The sequence below is a fragment of the Lasioglossum baleicum genome, chromosome 15 (genome assembly GCF_051020765.1).
Source record: "Lasioglossum baleicum chromosome 15, iyLasBale1, whole genome shotgun sequence".
Classification (NCBI taxonomy): domain Eukaryota; kingdom Metazoa; phylum Arthropoda; class Insecta; order Hymenoptera; family Halictidae; genus Lasioglossum; species Lasioglossum baleicum.
The window spans coordinates 9,460,000-9,478,148 of record NC_134943.1 but is presented as its reverse complement, the minus strand read 5'-3'; the positions used below and the strand labels follow the sequence as shown (position 1 = coordinate 9,478,148).

Here is an 18,149-nt window from a genome sequence, read left to right as displayed (position 1 = left end):
AATATTATGTAAAAATATAAAGTTAAATATAAATTCGTTGACACTTCCTTCGCTCCATACTTCGCCCAGATAGCACACGATGCTTTAAAGACGTCCATTTTACGTCTATTTTCGGTCTGAAAGTCTTACGTCCTAAAAGGACGTCTCTTTAAGACCATAAACAGTGTGGTTTTTACATACCCATAATCTAGCAGTATTAGCATTGGTATTATTTGTTCGAGTTAGTGTTCTTGCTTCAATTTGAATTGCAATTCTAATTTCAATTCCAATTTGAATTCCAATTTCAATTCGAATATGAATACCAATTTCAATTCCAAGTTCCATTCCCATTTCAATTTCCATTCTGGATCGAATTCCAATTTGAATTTCAATTCCTATTCGAATTCCAATTTGAATTTCAATTTCAATTTTTATTAAATATCGAAAGCATAATTAAATAGAGCATAAAACAAGCTTTAAAATGACATATAACTCATTAAATTAAGGTAAAATTGGTATAAAATGGCGATTTAAACAAAGGAACGAAAATACTGAATTTCTTTCTTTACAACCTAATAAATATCTTTCACAATTCGAACTTTATTTCAACTAGGCGTTGTTACTCTGTAACCTGGTCGAAGCCCCGAGTATCGTCGCGAGCAAGCGAAACGGGATTTACGAGCCCGCGGAATTCGGTATACGGATTTGCGATATTTCGGACGCTTCACAAATGCTCAAAGCATTGATGGGTAAAAAATAAATTCTTTACGGACGGTCAAAATACTTAATAGAGAAAAAAATTTAGAAAATTTCCATTTTCTACGAATAATTTTGATCGAGGTCGTCAAGTGCCGAAAAAGGGCACGCGATTATTAGCCAATAAGACCCGAAACGATGATGTCAGGAGGAAGTGCAGCAGTTATAAGTTTCCGTCGAGCGTCTTGAGCGAGTCTCGTGAAACGAAAACGCGAGCTAGCCTCGTTAAAAGTCCCGATACGAGTACGAGTCCGTATCAAATAATGAGGGTGGCCTGCACACGGCTGCATTGTCACGTTCCCTCAGGAAGCGTCGAATTACGAGGCTCGTTAACGGGAAGCTCTTCTCTCTTTCTCTCTGTTTATGGTCTCGATAGAACGGATCGGGACAAAGAGAAACTGCTCCGAGCGATTTCGAGGTTCTTGCAAAATTCGGGGCCGCTGTGTGGGTGGGGACGGGAAACTTTCACTGTCGCCGCGGTGAACAAAGATGCGGAACTTCGATCGAGAGAATAGAGAACGGATACGTATTAGTGGGCTCCTGATCCGAGTGCTATCGAGACCAACAGGCACCCTGAACGATACCATTATCGTCCGCCATAAGGAAACCGTAAGGAAACCATTAAAAAATATGTAGAGTCTCGCTGTACGCCTTTTAAAATGGTTACTGTGACACTTTCCCGTTTTAAAATAATTATATTGTTATTTTAAATTATTCAAAGATTTGGCACCGGTACTTTTTAATAGCATCGTGTTATTTAATTAATGTATTCAATATTTGTTGTGTACTCTATTCTAGCCGTAACTATAAATGTTGAAGTAACCGGATAAACGGGTGCATAGGTTGAGTAAACACTGCGAACACTTCATGAATATACAAAGCAGTTTTCCAAGCCTCTGCACAAAATTCATACATTATTCCCTGATCCTCATCTGGCCAGGAGATATTACTTTCAGTGACCTTCACACGTTTTTAAAATATTCACTTTGATATTTACGTGGCAATGACATGTACACCCGCGACTGATATCAATACCGAATACGTGTAACGAAATTAGACCGGATAAATAACGTCAACTCCGTATGTACAAGCCTCATACATTATTCCCCGGGCGTCATTTCACTGAAATTACTTTCAGCGCGATCTATATTTCCGCAGAATAGCTGTTCTGGTATTTTAGTGGGGCTACCACAAGAAACAGATGCTAGATTATTTTAATACTGCTCGAGCAAACAGCGTAAGAAGTTGTAACATGGAACTTATGTTCGTGCCGTGAAGATCTAGAGGAAATTACCTATGGGATCCGGGGACCTAAGACACCGTTGAAATTGCACAGATTTTTGTTTCCACTGGCTTTGCTACTGTACTCTGGTATTATTTCAAGAAACTGGCAACAGGTGGAAATTCTGTTTCGTCTAAGAGCTCGTTTACCATTCCGTTGAAAATATTTCTAGTCTCACCAAAAATATGTATGCAGCTTTTAGTCTAAAACTATTTTCGAAAGATCGCTGGTTTCGTGAACCAAACGTTGAAACGATGAAACGAATGCATCGAAAGCAACGTCGCTATACTGCAACGAATTGGACCACGTTTAGCAGAGAATTAGTTCTCTAGTAAAAAGATCCATCGAAACTTCGCCGGGACAACAATAATCGACCAGAGAGTTAACAGAACCGGAACGGGACGCCGGAAAATCGGGAGAGGAGAGGAGAGGAGAGGGGAGAATAGGATAGGATAGGAGAGAGGGCTCGGTCGGCCGGCATCGTGTACTTACAATTAGAGTACCATTCGGGGTCGCGTTTCCATTGTTCCGCGGTAAGCACCGATCAAGAACAAAGGGTTCAAGCGGGACAAAGCGTCGAGTGTTGACTATTAAAGCACGCGCACCGATTCCAGCGTCGCGACGACTCGTGACCGTCGTTCAACTCGCGGATTACGCAACCGCGCGACGTCCGATATAATCTAATTACCGAGACTCGTTATCGACGCCTTGACTCCGCGAGGGACCTGCTCTTGGCTTCCAAACTATCACTTTGCCTGGGATTTCCCATCGGAACTCGCGAAACTCGATCTGAAGAACTATGCACGCTTTCTGTACGCTTTTAAACGCTTCTGCATGATTCTGCAAGCTTCCACGCGTCCCCTACACGCTTGGAAACGTTTCTACATATTTTTACACGCGAGCTTCTAAAAATTTCTCTGAGCTTTCTAGACGCTTCTGCAAACTTCTGAAAGCTTCTAAAATGCTTCTACGTGTACCTACGCGTCTCACCCCACGCTGCTACACGTATTCTAATTTAACAACGTCGTCGAGGTCCACGTCCTGCTCAATCGAGAAGCTCACAAAAGCTCCACTTTCGACTTATTTCACGCCGTCTTCGTGAACGTTCTATTAGTTGCAGCCATTTTATGGAAACGACCGTGGAACGTGACCCTGCCCAATACGTCTGCGAAAACGCGTCTCGGTTCTCTTTTTTCCGGGAGGTTTTCTTCTGTATCCCGAAGTCTCCGGGACCCTTTGAAAGACCCTTCAGAAGGGAGAAACGTACGAGCATAGGTTGGCGAATAAAGTTGGAAACGGTAGGGCACACACCGCACCGGTGCTGGTGCGGCGTCTCGTGTTCCCGTGCACGTTTCGCCCAGGTTTTATTGACGAGTTATGGTCCCGGCTTCGCAGAGTGAAATTATTGCGGGTTTGCTAGAGGCTAGCCGAGCACTGTCCTCGATGCGTATGATAGAGCTCCCTTTGGAAGAGTCACTTGACTCCGCGAGCCGGTCGTCGGTATATGAAAATCGATTTTCTAAGCAAATAAGGGCGAACGATCCTGTGGGCCGCGCTTTGATCCCTTGATCTATCATTTTTCCCTCGGCGGTACCTAACAACAGCTGGTTTTCCTTTTCAATTTATTCTCAACGATTTTGAACAACAGTAAATTGTGGTATAACCGAAAAGGCGATTCTACATGGAAAAAAATAATGAATTCCGTCTAGAAATCTGCGGTTTGCTTATGAGCACCGAACCAACAGTGCCCACAATCGGCAATTCCAGCGAAAGGAAGTTCCGACTGAAATCGCTAAGTCAACAACCTCACGCGTCGTCGTCGAGGCCTCGCCTCAAGGTCTCCGTGAAAGATCCGCCACGAGTAGTTTCGTCAGACCGGGAAGAGATCGTTAATGAACCTCGTCGACCAAGCGAGAGATAACGGTGCCGTTCGGTTTACGTGGGAATCCCAGTGAATACCTGCGAAATCTCGGGGATGACTCACCTGTGTGAGGTGGCGCGGGATGGAGAGGTGAGGCATGGGCGGCGATCGAGAGGCAGCCCAGCGTCAGGAAGATCATCAGGGTCTTTGGGAGCAAAAAAGAAGAAGACGACGATCGTCCGTTGGAGCGGGGCATTCTCGTGGCCCCCGGAGCCAGTCTGCTTCGGCTCCGGCTCCGGCTCCGAGCTCTTCTCCTCCTCTCGCCCTCCTCCTCCTCCCCTTCCCCTTCTTCACCGATGGCCAGGGCCGTAGTAGGCATCGGCGCGAGGTCCTCCGGCCCAGCAACAACTAATGGCGCTATCTGCCTTTCGTCGTACAGCCGACCACCGCGCATTGCGAGTCACCCGCCAGGCTCATCTCTCTTCCTCTCTCCTCCTCTCTCCTCCCTCGATCCCTCCCTCCTCTCCTTCTTCTCCTCTGCTCTCCACCTCCACCTCTTCCTCCTCCTCCTCCTCTTCCACCTCCTCCAGGGAACACGGTTCCGCCACGTCCTCTCTTTCTCTTCTTTCTCCTCCGTAGGTCGCTCAACCTTTCGACCCTACCCCACCGCCGCAGCCTTTTTTTCTTTCACCCGGTCCTACTCTCTGGCTGGCCGCCTCACCTTCGACGATCGGCCACCTCTTCTTCGTCCTCCACGATCGATTCTCCTGCGACCCGTTCCCCACGCCCTAACTTCTTCTTCTTCTTCTGCTTCTTCTCCTTCTTCTTCGATGACGACTACCACCGACTCCTGAAAGCAAGAACGGGCCTGGATTAATTTACAAATGGGTCGCCCCCCTTCTTTGCCGGTTCCCCCGGGCTTTTGGATGATGGGAGTTCGGAAATGGTCTCCGAGGAGCAATCTGTGAAAAGGACCCAGTTGTGAGCTTGTAGATTGATACGATGCTGGGATCGATAGGTTGATGTAATATGTTAGTCGTCGTATTATTTGTTACTGACAGAAATTATGTTAATATTGCTGTGAAGAATCAGACATTTCATGTGCAACAACCCACTGCTTTTCCTTCTGTCAGCCTACTAATGTCTGTCGCGAGCGCACACAAAGTCCAGCGGTAAATCCATCAAATCCGCATAACGGTAGAATAATCAAGGAAAAAACAATCTATGTGCCATAAACGCGCAAAATCCTGCTCGTCGCGTCGAAAAAAGTCGCGGCGGCATCGGCTCCCCCGCCATTGTGTTACGGGATTCATCGAGCCTAGCCGGTGTGTGCTCGTTCCACGATCGTCCCGCGGATTCACCGGCCACCCGGTGCATGGGCTCGTCCCCGAATGCAGTATTTTGTAGCTCGGGGGGCCGGTGAGCGCTGCAAGCTTTGTCTCGAATTTTTCATTGGCGCGCGTCGCAGCGCGAAACGCGGCGCGGAGGGTTAAACAGCGACAAACGTTCTGGCAACAACGGGCCGGGTCGTTAAAACCGTTTCCGCGGATCCGGCGAATTGTCGGTAAAAAAAAAACAAATAGAAAAGAGAGAAAGAGAGAGGAGCTAGAGAGCAGCAAGAACGCGGAGGACACACAGGGCGATACCCGTGAAAGCGTAATGACGCCGTGACACGCCGAACGTTCTGGTACGGCGGGTAAACTTCCGCCGAAAACCGATATCGAGGCCTCGCTGTACTCCTGAATCGGAATTTCGCCGGTTAGAATCGCTATAAATTTTTTTAACAGGCTGAAAGAGGCGTCACCGAGAATGTCTGTTTCTCTTAAGCCTTCGCGTTTAACTAGTCTGCAGGTGTTCGTGCGAAATAAAAATGTTTCAGGCTAATTGCAAATTTTTATTCTCGATCCATGATAATCTAAAATATCTGAATACTTTAAAAATAAGTAAATTGTGCGTTGAAGGAAGAAGATCGCTCGAACAGTTTCAAATAAAATAGCTGGGGTAAACTTTACTTTACCGGACTTAATACTCCTATAAATTACGATGAATTTGGTATGTAATCCAGTATATTTGTACCCGGGGCGGCTGCACAGATCGAAGTTTCGATGCTATAGGATCTATCGTTTAGGAGCTATGCTTGCTTAAAGTTGAGCAATCTGCACTGTTTTTGACAGGCAAGGGCGCCGCCATATTGATAGTGACGGTCGCGCGCCGCTTACCTAGTTGATTATGATTAGGTCGGAGGGGGCAAGGACCGGCGGTTCTGCTCGGTAAGCGGCTCGCAATCGTCACTACAAACTAATATGGCGGCGCCCTTACGTGTCCAAAATACTGCAGATTGCTCAACTTTAAGCAATCATACCTCCTGAACGATTGATCCTACAGGATCGAAACCTCGATCTGCAGCCGCCCCGGGTACAAATCTACTGGATTACATACCAAATACATCATAATTGATAGGAGAAAAGCACAAATTTTGAGTCCGGTGAAGTAAAGAGCAACCAATGGCTGCACTAATGACGCCTCGCTCGCCATAAAAATTAATTACACGAGTTTGAACATTTGTAATGTTATTACAAAAATACTGTTCTCCTCGGCAGGGTCCGTAGGGTCACTTTAAAAATCGTGTAACGCAGTCAAGAAGTTAAACACACGGTGTCCGCGGGTGAAGAACAGTTTCGAGGAGAAATTCGCGACGATTTCTGCAGTGAAGTGCACACACAGCGACGTCGCGTCGTAGGTAGATGCACGTAACGGTTCAGCTCAACGGAAAATTGTCCGAGCACGGGTCCGCGATCATCGTCATCACCATTATCATCATCATGAGGATGATGATCATCATCATGATTATAATCATGATGATCCTACGAGTGAAGAGAGAGAGAGAGTGAGAGAGAGAGGTGCCTTTCCGCGTTTTCTGCGGCTTCGGCTTGTTTCCCGAGCGGATCACGTAGCATGGCCGACGAATCCGTGAGCTCTCTCGGAATTCCAGTCAGTCGAAATAGCAAACAGCGAATGGAGATCCGGTTCTGCGGCTTTTCTGCTTCCATATTCCCTAATTGACCTCGGATGCCAGCTGCAGGAGCCTCGCGGAGCAGCTCTCCGGCCCTTGAGTCCCCGACCGCGGTTCCACCGCCTAGTTTTTCCTATTTATTCGCGTTCATACTGTTTCTTCCCTTTTTCGGCCGGTTCGGTTATCGACCGGAGACGATTTTCCGCCTCGTCTACCAGAGGAAAATCCTCGCGGTCGCACAGACGACTTCGCAAATCTCGATACCCGCAAAAATGCACACCGGTCGGACGCGATCGAAATTTCTTCCTGGTCACCAACTGGTCAACAAAACTAGCAGGATCGTTCTCCTCCATCACTGCTTCTACAAAATTGATATTTCAAGACGCACTACTTTCAACTTTGATAATTTTTCAGTGAAAGCTAACAAAATTCTCTGAAGTCAAAGTAATTTTTCGAACGACATAAAAATCGAGACGTTGAAGAATGACTCTAAGAATACTCTGCCAACCTTCCAGCTTCTTGCATTAATGTAAAAATTCGTTAACAGATATGGACGAGTATAATTGCATCTCCCATTTTCAGCAAACTAAAATTAAGCACAAGCACTTCGCGCACAATAAAAATGATTTCGATCACAGTTACATTGCGAAAACTCGCAAGATATGTAGAACATGTCGAGTGCAGGAGAATTGTCCCGTCGTTTCAAAGAGATAGTCGAACAAAAAGAATCCAACCGCGTTGCCCAACAGCGGTTAACGTTCGTTTAGGCTAGCGACGCTAAAAGACACTTTCGATTGGCACGGCACGGACGGGTGAGGCAATATCATAGTTAGAAGGCTCTCGTGGATTTCGCGCGGGATCTCGCCGATTTTTCGCCGGTCCGACCGCACGAGTGTCCATCGCTCGAATATTTCGAAAAATTGTACGGGCACAGAGGAGGATCGAAGCGGAACGGAGCGGAATGGAGAGGAAAGGGTTGCAAATTGCTCGTTTCGGTTACACGGCCGGCGCTGAATGGCGACAGTGCAGCATGCCGACGGAAAAAAGCGAAAATCAACCCGTTGTACCCGACACGGTGATCCACAGCCTCGTTTCGGAGCAGTTTAACTCTTACGTCAATACTACAAATTTTCTACAACGTTCATCGATATGTACGCCTCGCGCGAGATTTCGTAATTTTTCGTTCAACGTTAAGTAGTTCACTGTTGTACCACAGAAAGTGTATAAATTATTCTATCATTTGGACATTAATCCAAAAATGTGACGTTTTGCAGCGCTGTTGGACATTCTCGAGCGTCATTCGCAAATTAGACTGTTTGATATTTCCTTCGAAGGGATTTGATTCGTTCTACAGACGATTACGCGATCGCACACGACGTGTCAATCGAATGTTATTAGCTGTATCGTTCTAAACGACCAACGCAACGGCACCTCGAGCGATAATAACGCAAGAGTATTCCCGGCTGATTGCGACTTTTTTTGCCTCCTCTTCTCCGCGCTCGCGGACAGAGAAGTTAATTTTCCACGGAGCAGAATTAATCCGAGCCGCGGCGCGGCGCAGGGAAACGTTTCTCATTATTCGAAACACTCGGCGGCCGATTCTCCTCTTTCTGGACGGAGCCCCGTTCCGCGCGGTCGGAGCTGCTAAATTAACCGATTCCATGGGAAAAACCGGGTCGACTGTCTCGTGACCGCGGGAGGCTATATCGAACAGCCGGTAACGGTATCGATGTGTGTTGCATGCGATCCCAGGGAAGAATTCGTGTCGACGCGTTAGCGTGTTTATCATTCTAGACGATGGGAACGAGCGAAAGCGCCGCGGAAAATTTTCTGCAATACTCTATACACTACAGAAAAGACACCTCGAAGATCGATAGATAATTAATCAAAATGTATTCAAATAATATTATTCTTCGGGAGAGTTCGAAAATTCTAGAAAAATTTGCCACAGCGAGAACATTAATGCGAATATTCATTCTTAAATCTGGAAAAGCAATTCCCATGTTCCCGTAAAGAACACGGAGAAAGACCGCGTAAAGAAAATTCCTTTTGCAACTTTTTATCCGTGTCCCTCCCATTGATATTCTTCGCGAAGAAGATAATTTTCTATTTTGTACCCGGACCTCCTTGGAATTGCAGATGCATCTGCAGTCGTCCGGCCACAGTGGCCACCGGAACTGTACTAGCATTTTTATGCTACGTTTTTACAGCTAATTAAAGCGAACCTCCGAGTCGACGAAATTCAACGGTCAAGAACTTCGCGTCAATTAAACATAATTGTTAGAAGAATAGCAATTAGAACGTTGATGCTCGCGCACGAACGCTTTTCTCTATGCAGATACGGCAACTCCTGAAAACAATTCGATTCGCTGTATCCGTACGTCAAATGGTCCGAATGCTTTAAAAAAAAAACGTAATCCGAAACCATTGCACCGAATAGAGCAGCTTCGTCCTTCCTGTTTTTATCTAATTACAGTAATACCCGCTTAATTGCACGGGCCGGGTCTCCGTCGCGACAGTTATCGAGGGAGGTAAGCGTTTCGAGAATAGCGTCGGCCGTTTTGCCGAGTGCATCCAAGACTAGAGCGAGAAACATTAAGCGCGAAATGGAAAGGTCGGCTCTAGCAACTCCGGGAATTGCCGGGGTAAACTCCGCGCTAGTAAAACCGACAAAAATGTGTCCGTTCAGCTGGAAGTATCGTACGTCCCGTGGTGTATCCCCACGAAATTTGCATGAGCAGAAATGTCTTTAAAAAAAATCATAAAGCCGGAAATTAAGAACATAACCAGTTTCAACGAATAACTCGAATCATCGGGATGATCGAGAGGGTGGTTATGGTGCACGGATCGGCGACTGCGAGGCCGCAATTAGGCCGCGATCAAGGAAACAAACAGGAAGCAGGGAAGGAAACCAGATGACCGTGTAACCGGCGCGGGCCAAACGGCTTTCCGTTTCTCCTCGAATCTCGGCGCAAGCCCAGCCTACCGTGCGATCGTAATGTTCCGAAGGAATTGCTTTTTATTCGTCGGCGTTGCGTCTCGTGTTCGCGGAATCGTGAGCGATAAAATTCGAATGGAGACGAGGCGAGGCGAGGCGACACGTCTTTCCGTCGGCAATTTGAGAAATTGTGTTGCGCGAGACGGCCGACAATCCACGAATGATAATCGTCCCACGTAGAACCGCGGCGATACGCCTCTCCGTGTCCTCTTTTCCCGAGGCCCGCGGTGCACGCCTCCGCGTCAAAGAACAATGGAGCGACGAGCAGGATGCGCGGCGCGACGCGACACGAACCAACGCGAGCCGAGAGCCGACTGCCTCGCTACCAAATATTTCATACCGTTCGCGGTCGAAAGGCCACCGGGAAACTACGCGGGGAAATTCTTAACACACTCTGATAAGTGCGCAAACAACGCCAATATATTTTAATTGTAGACCGCACGAGCCGTGTTGTGAGCTGCACGTTACTACCGGCTCGATTAGAAACGCGAATATTTATTTCAACCCTCCGGAGGTTCATCTGACAGATACATATAAGATTCTAAATATTTTTTGACAGAAGCGTTATGACGAGACTGTGAATCTTCCCGTGATAAAAATGTCACAATCATTTTAAAAACCGATTAAGTTCATGTAATTGTTCCCTCTTCCTTATCTTACAAATTAAACAACGTCTTGTGAAGAGCCTACAGGCTTCCAACAATTAAACTAATATACAGCCGAAAATGTGTACCGGGTGGCTGGAAAGTATAATCGAATGTTAAAACACGTTTGGGGCGTAACGACTTCGACTCCCTCGGCGAAAGGGTTGAAGGGTTCCCGAGGGAGCGAAGAAACGGGAGAAAAGAGGATTCTCGCGGCAAGAAACGGGAGAGCCGAGAGGGAAGAGAGACAGAGGGCAGAGCGAGAGTCAAAGGGATCGCGACGGTTATCTGTGTGGGAAATTGCGAAAGTTGGGAGCGAGAGTTTAATTGTCGTTTAACGGGAAAAGCGAGCGTTAAACGCGAGCGGTCGGATATCGGGTCGGAGCGCGTGTAACGAGCGTTGCATAAGGATGCTTATCTGCGTGAAAGTTACATTATAATAAAAAAAATAACTGCCTCGGTGCTCTACGGCGCTGTTCTCTCTCTCTCTCTCTTTCTCTCTGTCAGAAGCTGCGGCCTTAAGGAACTCTCCGCGGCGGCCTCAAGAAGCAGCTTCAAGACTCATTAGCGTTATCAGACGATGAACTTTCCGCCGGAACCGTGTAATTGCCGACAGCGCTTGTGTCCGGTCGGAATCGCAAGAAGCTGGACAAAATTCATGTCTCTCTGTTTAATGCGTTGTCGATGCCCGGACCGCCGATTTTTATCCGATATACAAAATTGCCGGCGTTGCACAGTATTCCGAATGGCCATTCTAGGTGGAAGAAAATGCAATGACGCGGTAGAAGTACTAATCAAGTTGATCTAATTTCTTCATTATTAATTATTTCTGTGAAATGTGTGTGTTCAAGGTTTATTAGTACCTAATAGATTTATAGAATAAACAGAACGTAACAATATTAAGGTCAGCTTAGTTCTTTTAGTTCTACAGTGTGTCTCAGCTGAAGGAGGCCACCTAAATATCTCCTTTATTTTTAAGGGCACAAAAAGAATATTTATGGCATAATTTATACAGTAAGGGGCATAACTGATTCCACACACTTTAAATCGGAATAACTTTTATATGAATGGACTAAACGCCTTCAATTTCTCTGTAAGGCTAGAAGAATTAGTTTAATAGTAAAACAATAGTGAAAATTGATTTCTACAACTTTTTTAGCTGGGCCAATAACGAAAATTCAAAAGATGTGTCTGGTCAACTGGTATAAATTATATACGCTCTGAAATATTCATTGAAATTAGTTAATTGGTTCACGAGTTATAAACGATCGGAAGTGGTAAAAATTGCAATTTTTCAAGATTTTATACCTTTCACAACTTTTAATCGTTTATAACTCTTAAACCAATTAACCAATTTCAATGAAATTTTCAGAGCGTAAATAATTTATACGAGTTGACCAAACACATCTTTCAAATTTTCGTTATTGGGCCAGCTAAAAAAGTTGTAAAAATCAATTTTTAGTACTGTTCTTCAAAATTCCAACCAAATGCATTTTTTCAAAAAACTTGTTTATTAAACGTCATTTGCAAAACTAATTCTTCTAGCCTTACAGAGAAATTGAAGTCGTTTGGTCCATTCATATAAAAGTTATTCTGATATAAAGTGTGTGGAATCAGTTATGCTCTTTACTGTAAATGGTATCGAAGCAGGAATATCATAGAAGAACAATTTTTTTCCGGTTATTTAAACATAGTTTTTTCAAGGTCGTCGTTATTTTTTATCGGGAAAACTTTTTTTTTATTCCACCTTGTTAATGACTGAAGCATATTCAAATATATTTTTTCAGCCCCTACCCTACAAGATAGAATAAAAAGAGATGTTTTCCCCGATAAAAAAAATAACGATGACCTTGAAAAAACTATGAAAAAATAACCGGACGAAAGAAATTGTTCTTCTATGATATTCCTCCTCCGATAATATTTAAATTATGCCATAAATATTTTTTTTTGTGCCATTAAAAATGAAGCAGATATATGTATTTAGGTGGCCTCCTTCAGCAGAGACACCCTGTATAGTGATTTATGATGTGATCAGAATTAATTAACAGCATTGCCATTAAACCGTAATTAGTATTTACTAGAATGCCGATTTAGCCCACCACCATACGGTACAGTAAACATTCCCAGAGAAGAATATATGAATGTTATATCTATTCTATTTTTCCAAATAAAATGGCCATTCTGTGTGCGTTGGTCAGGCAAACTTGCACGATTTTTATTTTCCATATAGATCAACAAGTCTAGTGGTAGAAGAATGGATGGGACACAAAAAAATAAATTGAAACAGTGCAGGATCGAATGAAAGAGCAACAGAAAGTGCATTGTATTCAAAGACCGTTCCCTTTGTTTACGGGATTTCTTATGGCGGAAGGGTGTCGCGGCAGTGAAGAAGGGGTTGCAGAAAAAAGAAATGACCATCGTGCGTGAAAAGGGGTGGTCGTTTTCCCTCCCCGGTCGAATGGAAACGAACAGTCATTTCGCATGCACCCAGGTGACATAAAAATGAACCATACAAAGTAACAGGTGTAAGGCAGAAAGCGAGTTCTGGCTGAACGCACTCTGTGGAAACGTTGTTGGCGTCTAACCACGGTACATCGGACGATAAGGGTGCGTTTACACCGGTTCCCGACTCTAAGGAAAGTTTAACGTCGGGAGCAATGTTTATGGTTGTGTAACAGGACGCGGTGTAACGGTGTCTCGTTACGTAAGAATTATAATACGCTGCACGCCTCCGCTCGAACGTTTGGAGCATCCTTCCGCTCTTGGAGTACAACAAACTTTAACTTTAAGTCCCGAGTTATAGAACGTTGAGAATCAGGCGCGAGGGTAAACCTAGCTCATTTTTCACTGGATTTCCATTTTAAATTGATACTTCAATTGTTCGGTTGATAGTCTCTTCTGTCTAAGAATTTAATTATGCTATAATGTCTGTATGACATCGAGGGCGCTCCGAAATAAAATATGTTTACGACGCCATAACGCTTGTATTTAATGTCATACGTTTCGCGCGGATCGTAAATATCGGAGAGAACATAGATTGATACACTATAAATTGATCTGTCTATACTCTTGTGGACAATGATCTATGTGAAGACGTTCATACTGTGCTCTCCGCGCGAGTTACTGAACCGATACTATGTCTATCCGAAACGAAATCGAAACTAAACGAACCAAATAAACCCGGAAGCTTTCGATTTTCAAGAGCTTCGAAAGCTACAAAAGCTGTAGTTGCCGATGGCATCGAAAACTGCTTGGAGCACTGAATCTTGATAAAACAATCGGAAGCTTGTACACAGTGAAGTTACCATTCCACTGTGCTCGCCCCGAGCACAAATGAAAAGAACAATGTGCCGCGGTTTTTCCAAGATTCCTATAATCAATTTAACGTAACAAATCCCTTTTCAAGAGCTGAGAAAGGCGTGAGTTCTCCAATTTGTATTCTTACAGAGAACTGAATGTGAAAAGAGATAACCACTTTACGAAACCCATAAGATTCCGTCACCGAAAAGTCAACGTGTCACGATTCCAAGCGAACCGACAATAATCGCGTCAGTGTAAACGTACCCTAAGCCGCCAGGCCGTAGAGACAGTCAGATAGAAAGGGAGAGGCGGAGAGAAAGATAAAAAGAGAAAGAGAGAGCAGAAGAGAAAGAGAGAAATCTGGCATGGTTCTCGGGCGACTTACCATTGCCTTCGACAGGTATATGCACGGGAGAATGTGTGCGAGGGACGCAGGAACCACAGAGAAAGAGAGACATCTCTCTCGAGGTGAAGAAGGACGGGAGAGGTACACTGGAGAGAGAGAAACGGAGAGAGAGAAAAACACGGGAAAAGAAGAAGCTAGCGTGAGTTGGTCCCGCGAACCAGAGACGGGGACCAAGAGGGAGAGAGTGAGAGAAGAGAGAGCCAACAGTGCGGAGAGAACCGAGACAAGCAAGAGAACAAAAAGTTAAAGAGAAGGAGAGAGTGAGCAGAATAGTAAAACGGAGGAGGCTAGCGTAAGTTGATGAACGGGAGACAGATACCAAAGTAAAGAGAACAGAAAAAACAGAAAGTCAAAGAGAGGAATAAAAAAGAGGAAGCTAGCGTAAGTTGGTGCTCGGTACCGCGGACGAGGGACAGAAACGAAGAAAGAGAAGGAAAGAGAGGGAGAAAGAAAATAAAACTGAAAGGAGAGAAAACCATTGCGCGAAAGTGAGAAAGAGAATGAAAGAAAGAGAGAGAAATACAGAGGGAGAGCACGTAGAATATTGCGCGTGCTCGCTGGCTCTCGCGTACTATCTGACACCTACCTATGCACAGCGGCTGGAGTCCTGCGACGGGCTGGCGTCCTTTCCGCCGGGATCCTCGTCCTTCCGACCGGTTCTCGCTCGATTACTCATTTATGCGGTCGTTGTACCGCATTCTGTCGCACCAACACTAACTGCTACGCATCCTGATCACGCACACAGAGATCCGCGCGAGTCCGACGAGGCACTCAAACACACAATCAAACACCCTACTATGTACGCGGTCCTGGCGCACAACGTGGTTGTCTCGCTCTCCTCGACAAATCGTGATCAAAGGGAGATAGAGACCGAGGAAAAACGAATAACTCTTGCCTTTAGTCAGAGGAAGCGAAAGAGAGGGTGACAGAGAGAAATAGACAGATTAGAAAAAGAGAGACGGGGAGACCAGGATGGGTCCGAGGTGACCCAACGAGCATCAACCCGAGCAAGAACGCGTTCCGCGTCGCACTGACGGGATCACTCGTGACTCGCGCCGAACCAACGCTCTCCGAGGACAACGACTTCCCCTACCAGTCTCGCCTTCGACCCAGCTGTGCGCTGCACCCTCTCCCTCTCTCTCTCCCTTTTATCAACTCTCTCCTCATCTCTCTCCCTCGTCCTATCTCGCTCTATCTCACTCTCACCGCTACCCCTGATAACGCTGTCTTTATTCAATGTAGGAGTCCTTTCCCCGCGACGCGACGCGCACCGACGTTCTCCAATACCATAACATGTTCCACCACCATCAACCCTGGCTCGCACCCTACCACCCACGCTTGCTCGAGACCCCCACCTACACGTGTAACTTGACCTTAGCCGTCGGTCGAAGGAAAGGTGCGCTTCTCCCGAAGCGGAAGGGCGATCGAAGGGACCGCGATCAACCTCCGCCGTTTCTGCCAGCCCCTCTGACCATCCCCCTCTACAGAGGGGATGAACACGGTGAGCCATGCCTCATGGGGCGGTGCATTTCTACCCCAGAACGCGTGGAGCCGGGTGCCGAACGATTTGCGGCACCCCGATTCGTTTTACAACCTTGATCGCCTATTTTTCGAGGCGGATTTTTTATGGTCTTGACCTTTTTAGACATTCTGCTTGAGTAAGAGGCTAGTTCAGAGGATTGTGAGACCTTTCAGGACCTTGCTGCCTTTTTAAGCGATAATTCGAAAAGCTTGGGTCAGAATAGACGCGGATATAAAAAGTTGTTCATGCAAATGTTTCCTTAACGATACTACGTTGTAATCGTTTTTTCTGTTATGTATAGCTCTTTTTCTCCTTCTTCTTTGTTTCACAGTGATGATTCAGTGTCTTTGTGGCGGAAAGATTTTTTTCTTTTATGTAGAGGCACTTCGGGAATGGAAAATGATGTTGTGTTCGTGGTAAGAATCCTTGATGATTATAACGACGTTTCTGTAATATATTCGACCCTTTAGAATTAACTGATACAATTTGTTCAACTCAAATGAACTATTTTCATTGAATATACAATTTATTCGATTTGTTGTTTTGCTTAACGAGAGGAGTTGTTGCGTACCTACTTCCGGTTCACAGATGCTGAAGAAACAAATGGAACGGGCTTCGAAATGTCGGAATAACTGGAACCACACATCAAATTTAAATGTAGCGGTGTTTTAAAATTCGATTCAATTGTAAAATTAATATTTACGGCCTGTTGAAAACTCTGAATGAAGATTAATGGACCGTAATTAAATGTGGTCCCGGAGGACTTCCGGTTCACAACATACAAAAGATACCATTTAACTTGAAAAACTAGAATAAAATCGATTTTGACATGTTTAAAAAATTAATTAAAGTCTGCTGAACCACAGGTGATAACCGATTCTTCTGGCAAAAGAATAGCAGAATACGCAGAAAGATGTCGCCTCCGTACGACAACAGAAAACCAGGTGCAGTTGGGTCAGTCGACCATGCACACCTATCTTCACCTGAGGTAATGTTACCTGACACGTAAACAACAGGTAGAAAGCGAAGCTATAACTTGTATAAGTGTTCTGTAATAAACAATTAATTATGGTAATTATGCTCCACTTATTTAAACGCTGATTACTACACTACAATATCTACACATTTATATAAAATGATCAAATATTATACATAACAAATATATATACATAACAAATTATAATTGAAATCATTATTATTTTAGGCTCGTTATTTCCGCGAAGAAGACATAGACGGTTCGTTCGTGTTACAATCCAAGCCAGAATTATATAAAAATTCTATAAATTATTTTATCATTAATATATACTCCTTTCTGCACACAGAATTCAGAGAGTGCTTTTATTTATTTGCAAGAAACGGCCATATAAGAACCTTGGATGAACTCACTATCATCATGAGGTCCTTGGGACTGAGTCCTACCATAGCAGAGTTAAATAAATATTTAAAAGACAAGGGTATGAATTATCATAAATTAATTAGAAGGACTTACAATGGAGGGAGGCAACTAAAGCAAGGTTTCTAGGTGGCAAGATGTCGTTCGCTGATTTCTTGGAGGTCATGCATCTACAGACTAGAGCAGAGGATCTTCCGAAGGAAGTGATACAGGCCTTTCAAGCTGCGGACAAGTCTAGAAATGGTACCATACCTGCCCGGCAGCTGGCCCACATGCTGCTTCATTGGGGTGAACAACTGAGCAACAAAGAAGGTCGCACATAATATTAAAAAAAACAATTCAAAACAATTGAACTTAACAACTAATACAAGTATTTTACAGTGGAACAAATCTTTCGGGAAGCTAATGTCTCACTAAATGGACAAGTAAAATACGAGGACTTTGTGAAGATAGCCTGTGCACCTGTACCTGACTACTACTAAAATATTTCTCTAAACCACTCAAAGTTTTTATAATATACCCACACATGTATTTATAACAAATATTTATAGTAAAGGTACATTATCCTTAAGATTAACACAGAGAAGGGAGTTCGTTATTAGACCATACATTTCACCCCTAGAACACTTACACCCAATGGACTAACACTAGGTTTACGGAGCACTAAAAGTACAATATTTCATAAAAATAACGGGAATATATTTATTCGAGGAAATAAAATAGTTGAATAATTCCTCATGGATGCATCTTTACAATCTCAATAATCGTAAACTGGAAATATTAGAACGCGTCCCGTAAGCCTAGTATTAAATAAAAGTATGACAACAGCTCTCGCTCTTCCATACTTTCTTTCGATGCGTGTGTATTTACAGAATGTACCTCGTTCGCCTTTTGCCATATAAAAAAGGAAGAGAGACAGACCTCAACACCCTATCGACGGAGACGACGAGTATTGTCATATGTTACAGTTGACGCAAGGATGTGTCTAGCTATTC

General features: G+C 44.5%; 2 protein-coding genes across 2 annotated transcripts in view; one reads left to right on the top strand and one right to left on the bottom strand.

The window, feature by feature from the left end:
• Positions 1-15,559, bottom strand: part of LOC143216192 (disintegrin and metalloproteinase domain-containing protein 10) — a 77,492-nt gene extending 61,933 nt beyond the window's left edge. Inside the window, exons 1-2 of the mRNA XM_076439032.1 lie at positions 14,826-15,559; positions 4,002-4,728 (exon numbers count right to left, since the gene is read on the bottom strand). Of these exons, the coding sequence (XP_076295147.1) occupies positions 4,002-4,332 (331 nt within the window). The 5' untranslated portion in view covers positions 4,333-4,728; positions 14,826-15,559. The remainder of the gene's footprint in view (positions 1-4,001; positions 4,729-14,825) is intronic.
• A 1,143-nt stretch (positions 15,560-16,702) lies between these two features.
• On the top strand, positions 16,703-17,731 carry LOC143216217 (calmodulin-like protein 4). The gene is made up of 5 exons (XM_076439081.1): positions 16,703-16,832; positions 16,966-16,996; positions 17,084-17,215; positions 17,284-17,466; positions 17,536-17,731. The coding sequence occupies exons 1-5, from the start codon at positions 16,830-16,832 to the stop codon at positions 17,634-17,636; spliced, it is 450 nt and encodes a 149-aa protein (XP_076295196.1). The 5' UTR covers positions 16,703-16,829; the 3' UTR covers positions 17,637-17,731.
• The last annotated feature ends 418 nt before the right edge of the window (positions 17,732-18,149 follow it).

What these genes read in the sequence shown, in the direction of transcription:
- LOC143216217 (XM_076439081.1), top strand. An exon ending in CCGCGAAGAAGACATAGACG is followed by an intron (nt 16,997 to 17,083) that starts GTTCGTTCGTGT and finishes TTCTGCACACAG; the next exon opens with AATTCAGAGAGTGCTTTTAT. An exon ending in ACAACTGAGCAACAAAGAAG is followed by an intron (nt 17,467 to 17,535) that starts GTCGCACATAAT and finishes AGTATTTTACAG; the next exon opens with TGGAACAAATCTTTCGGGAA.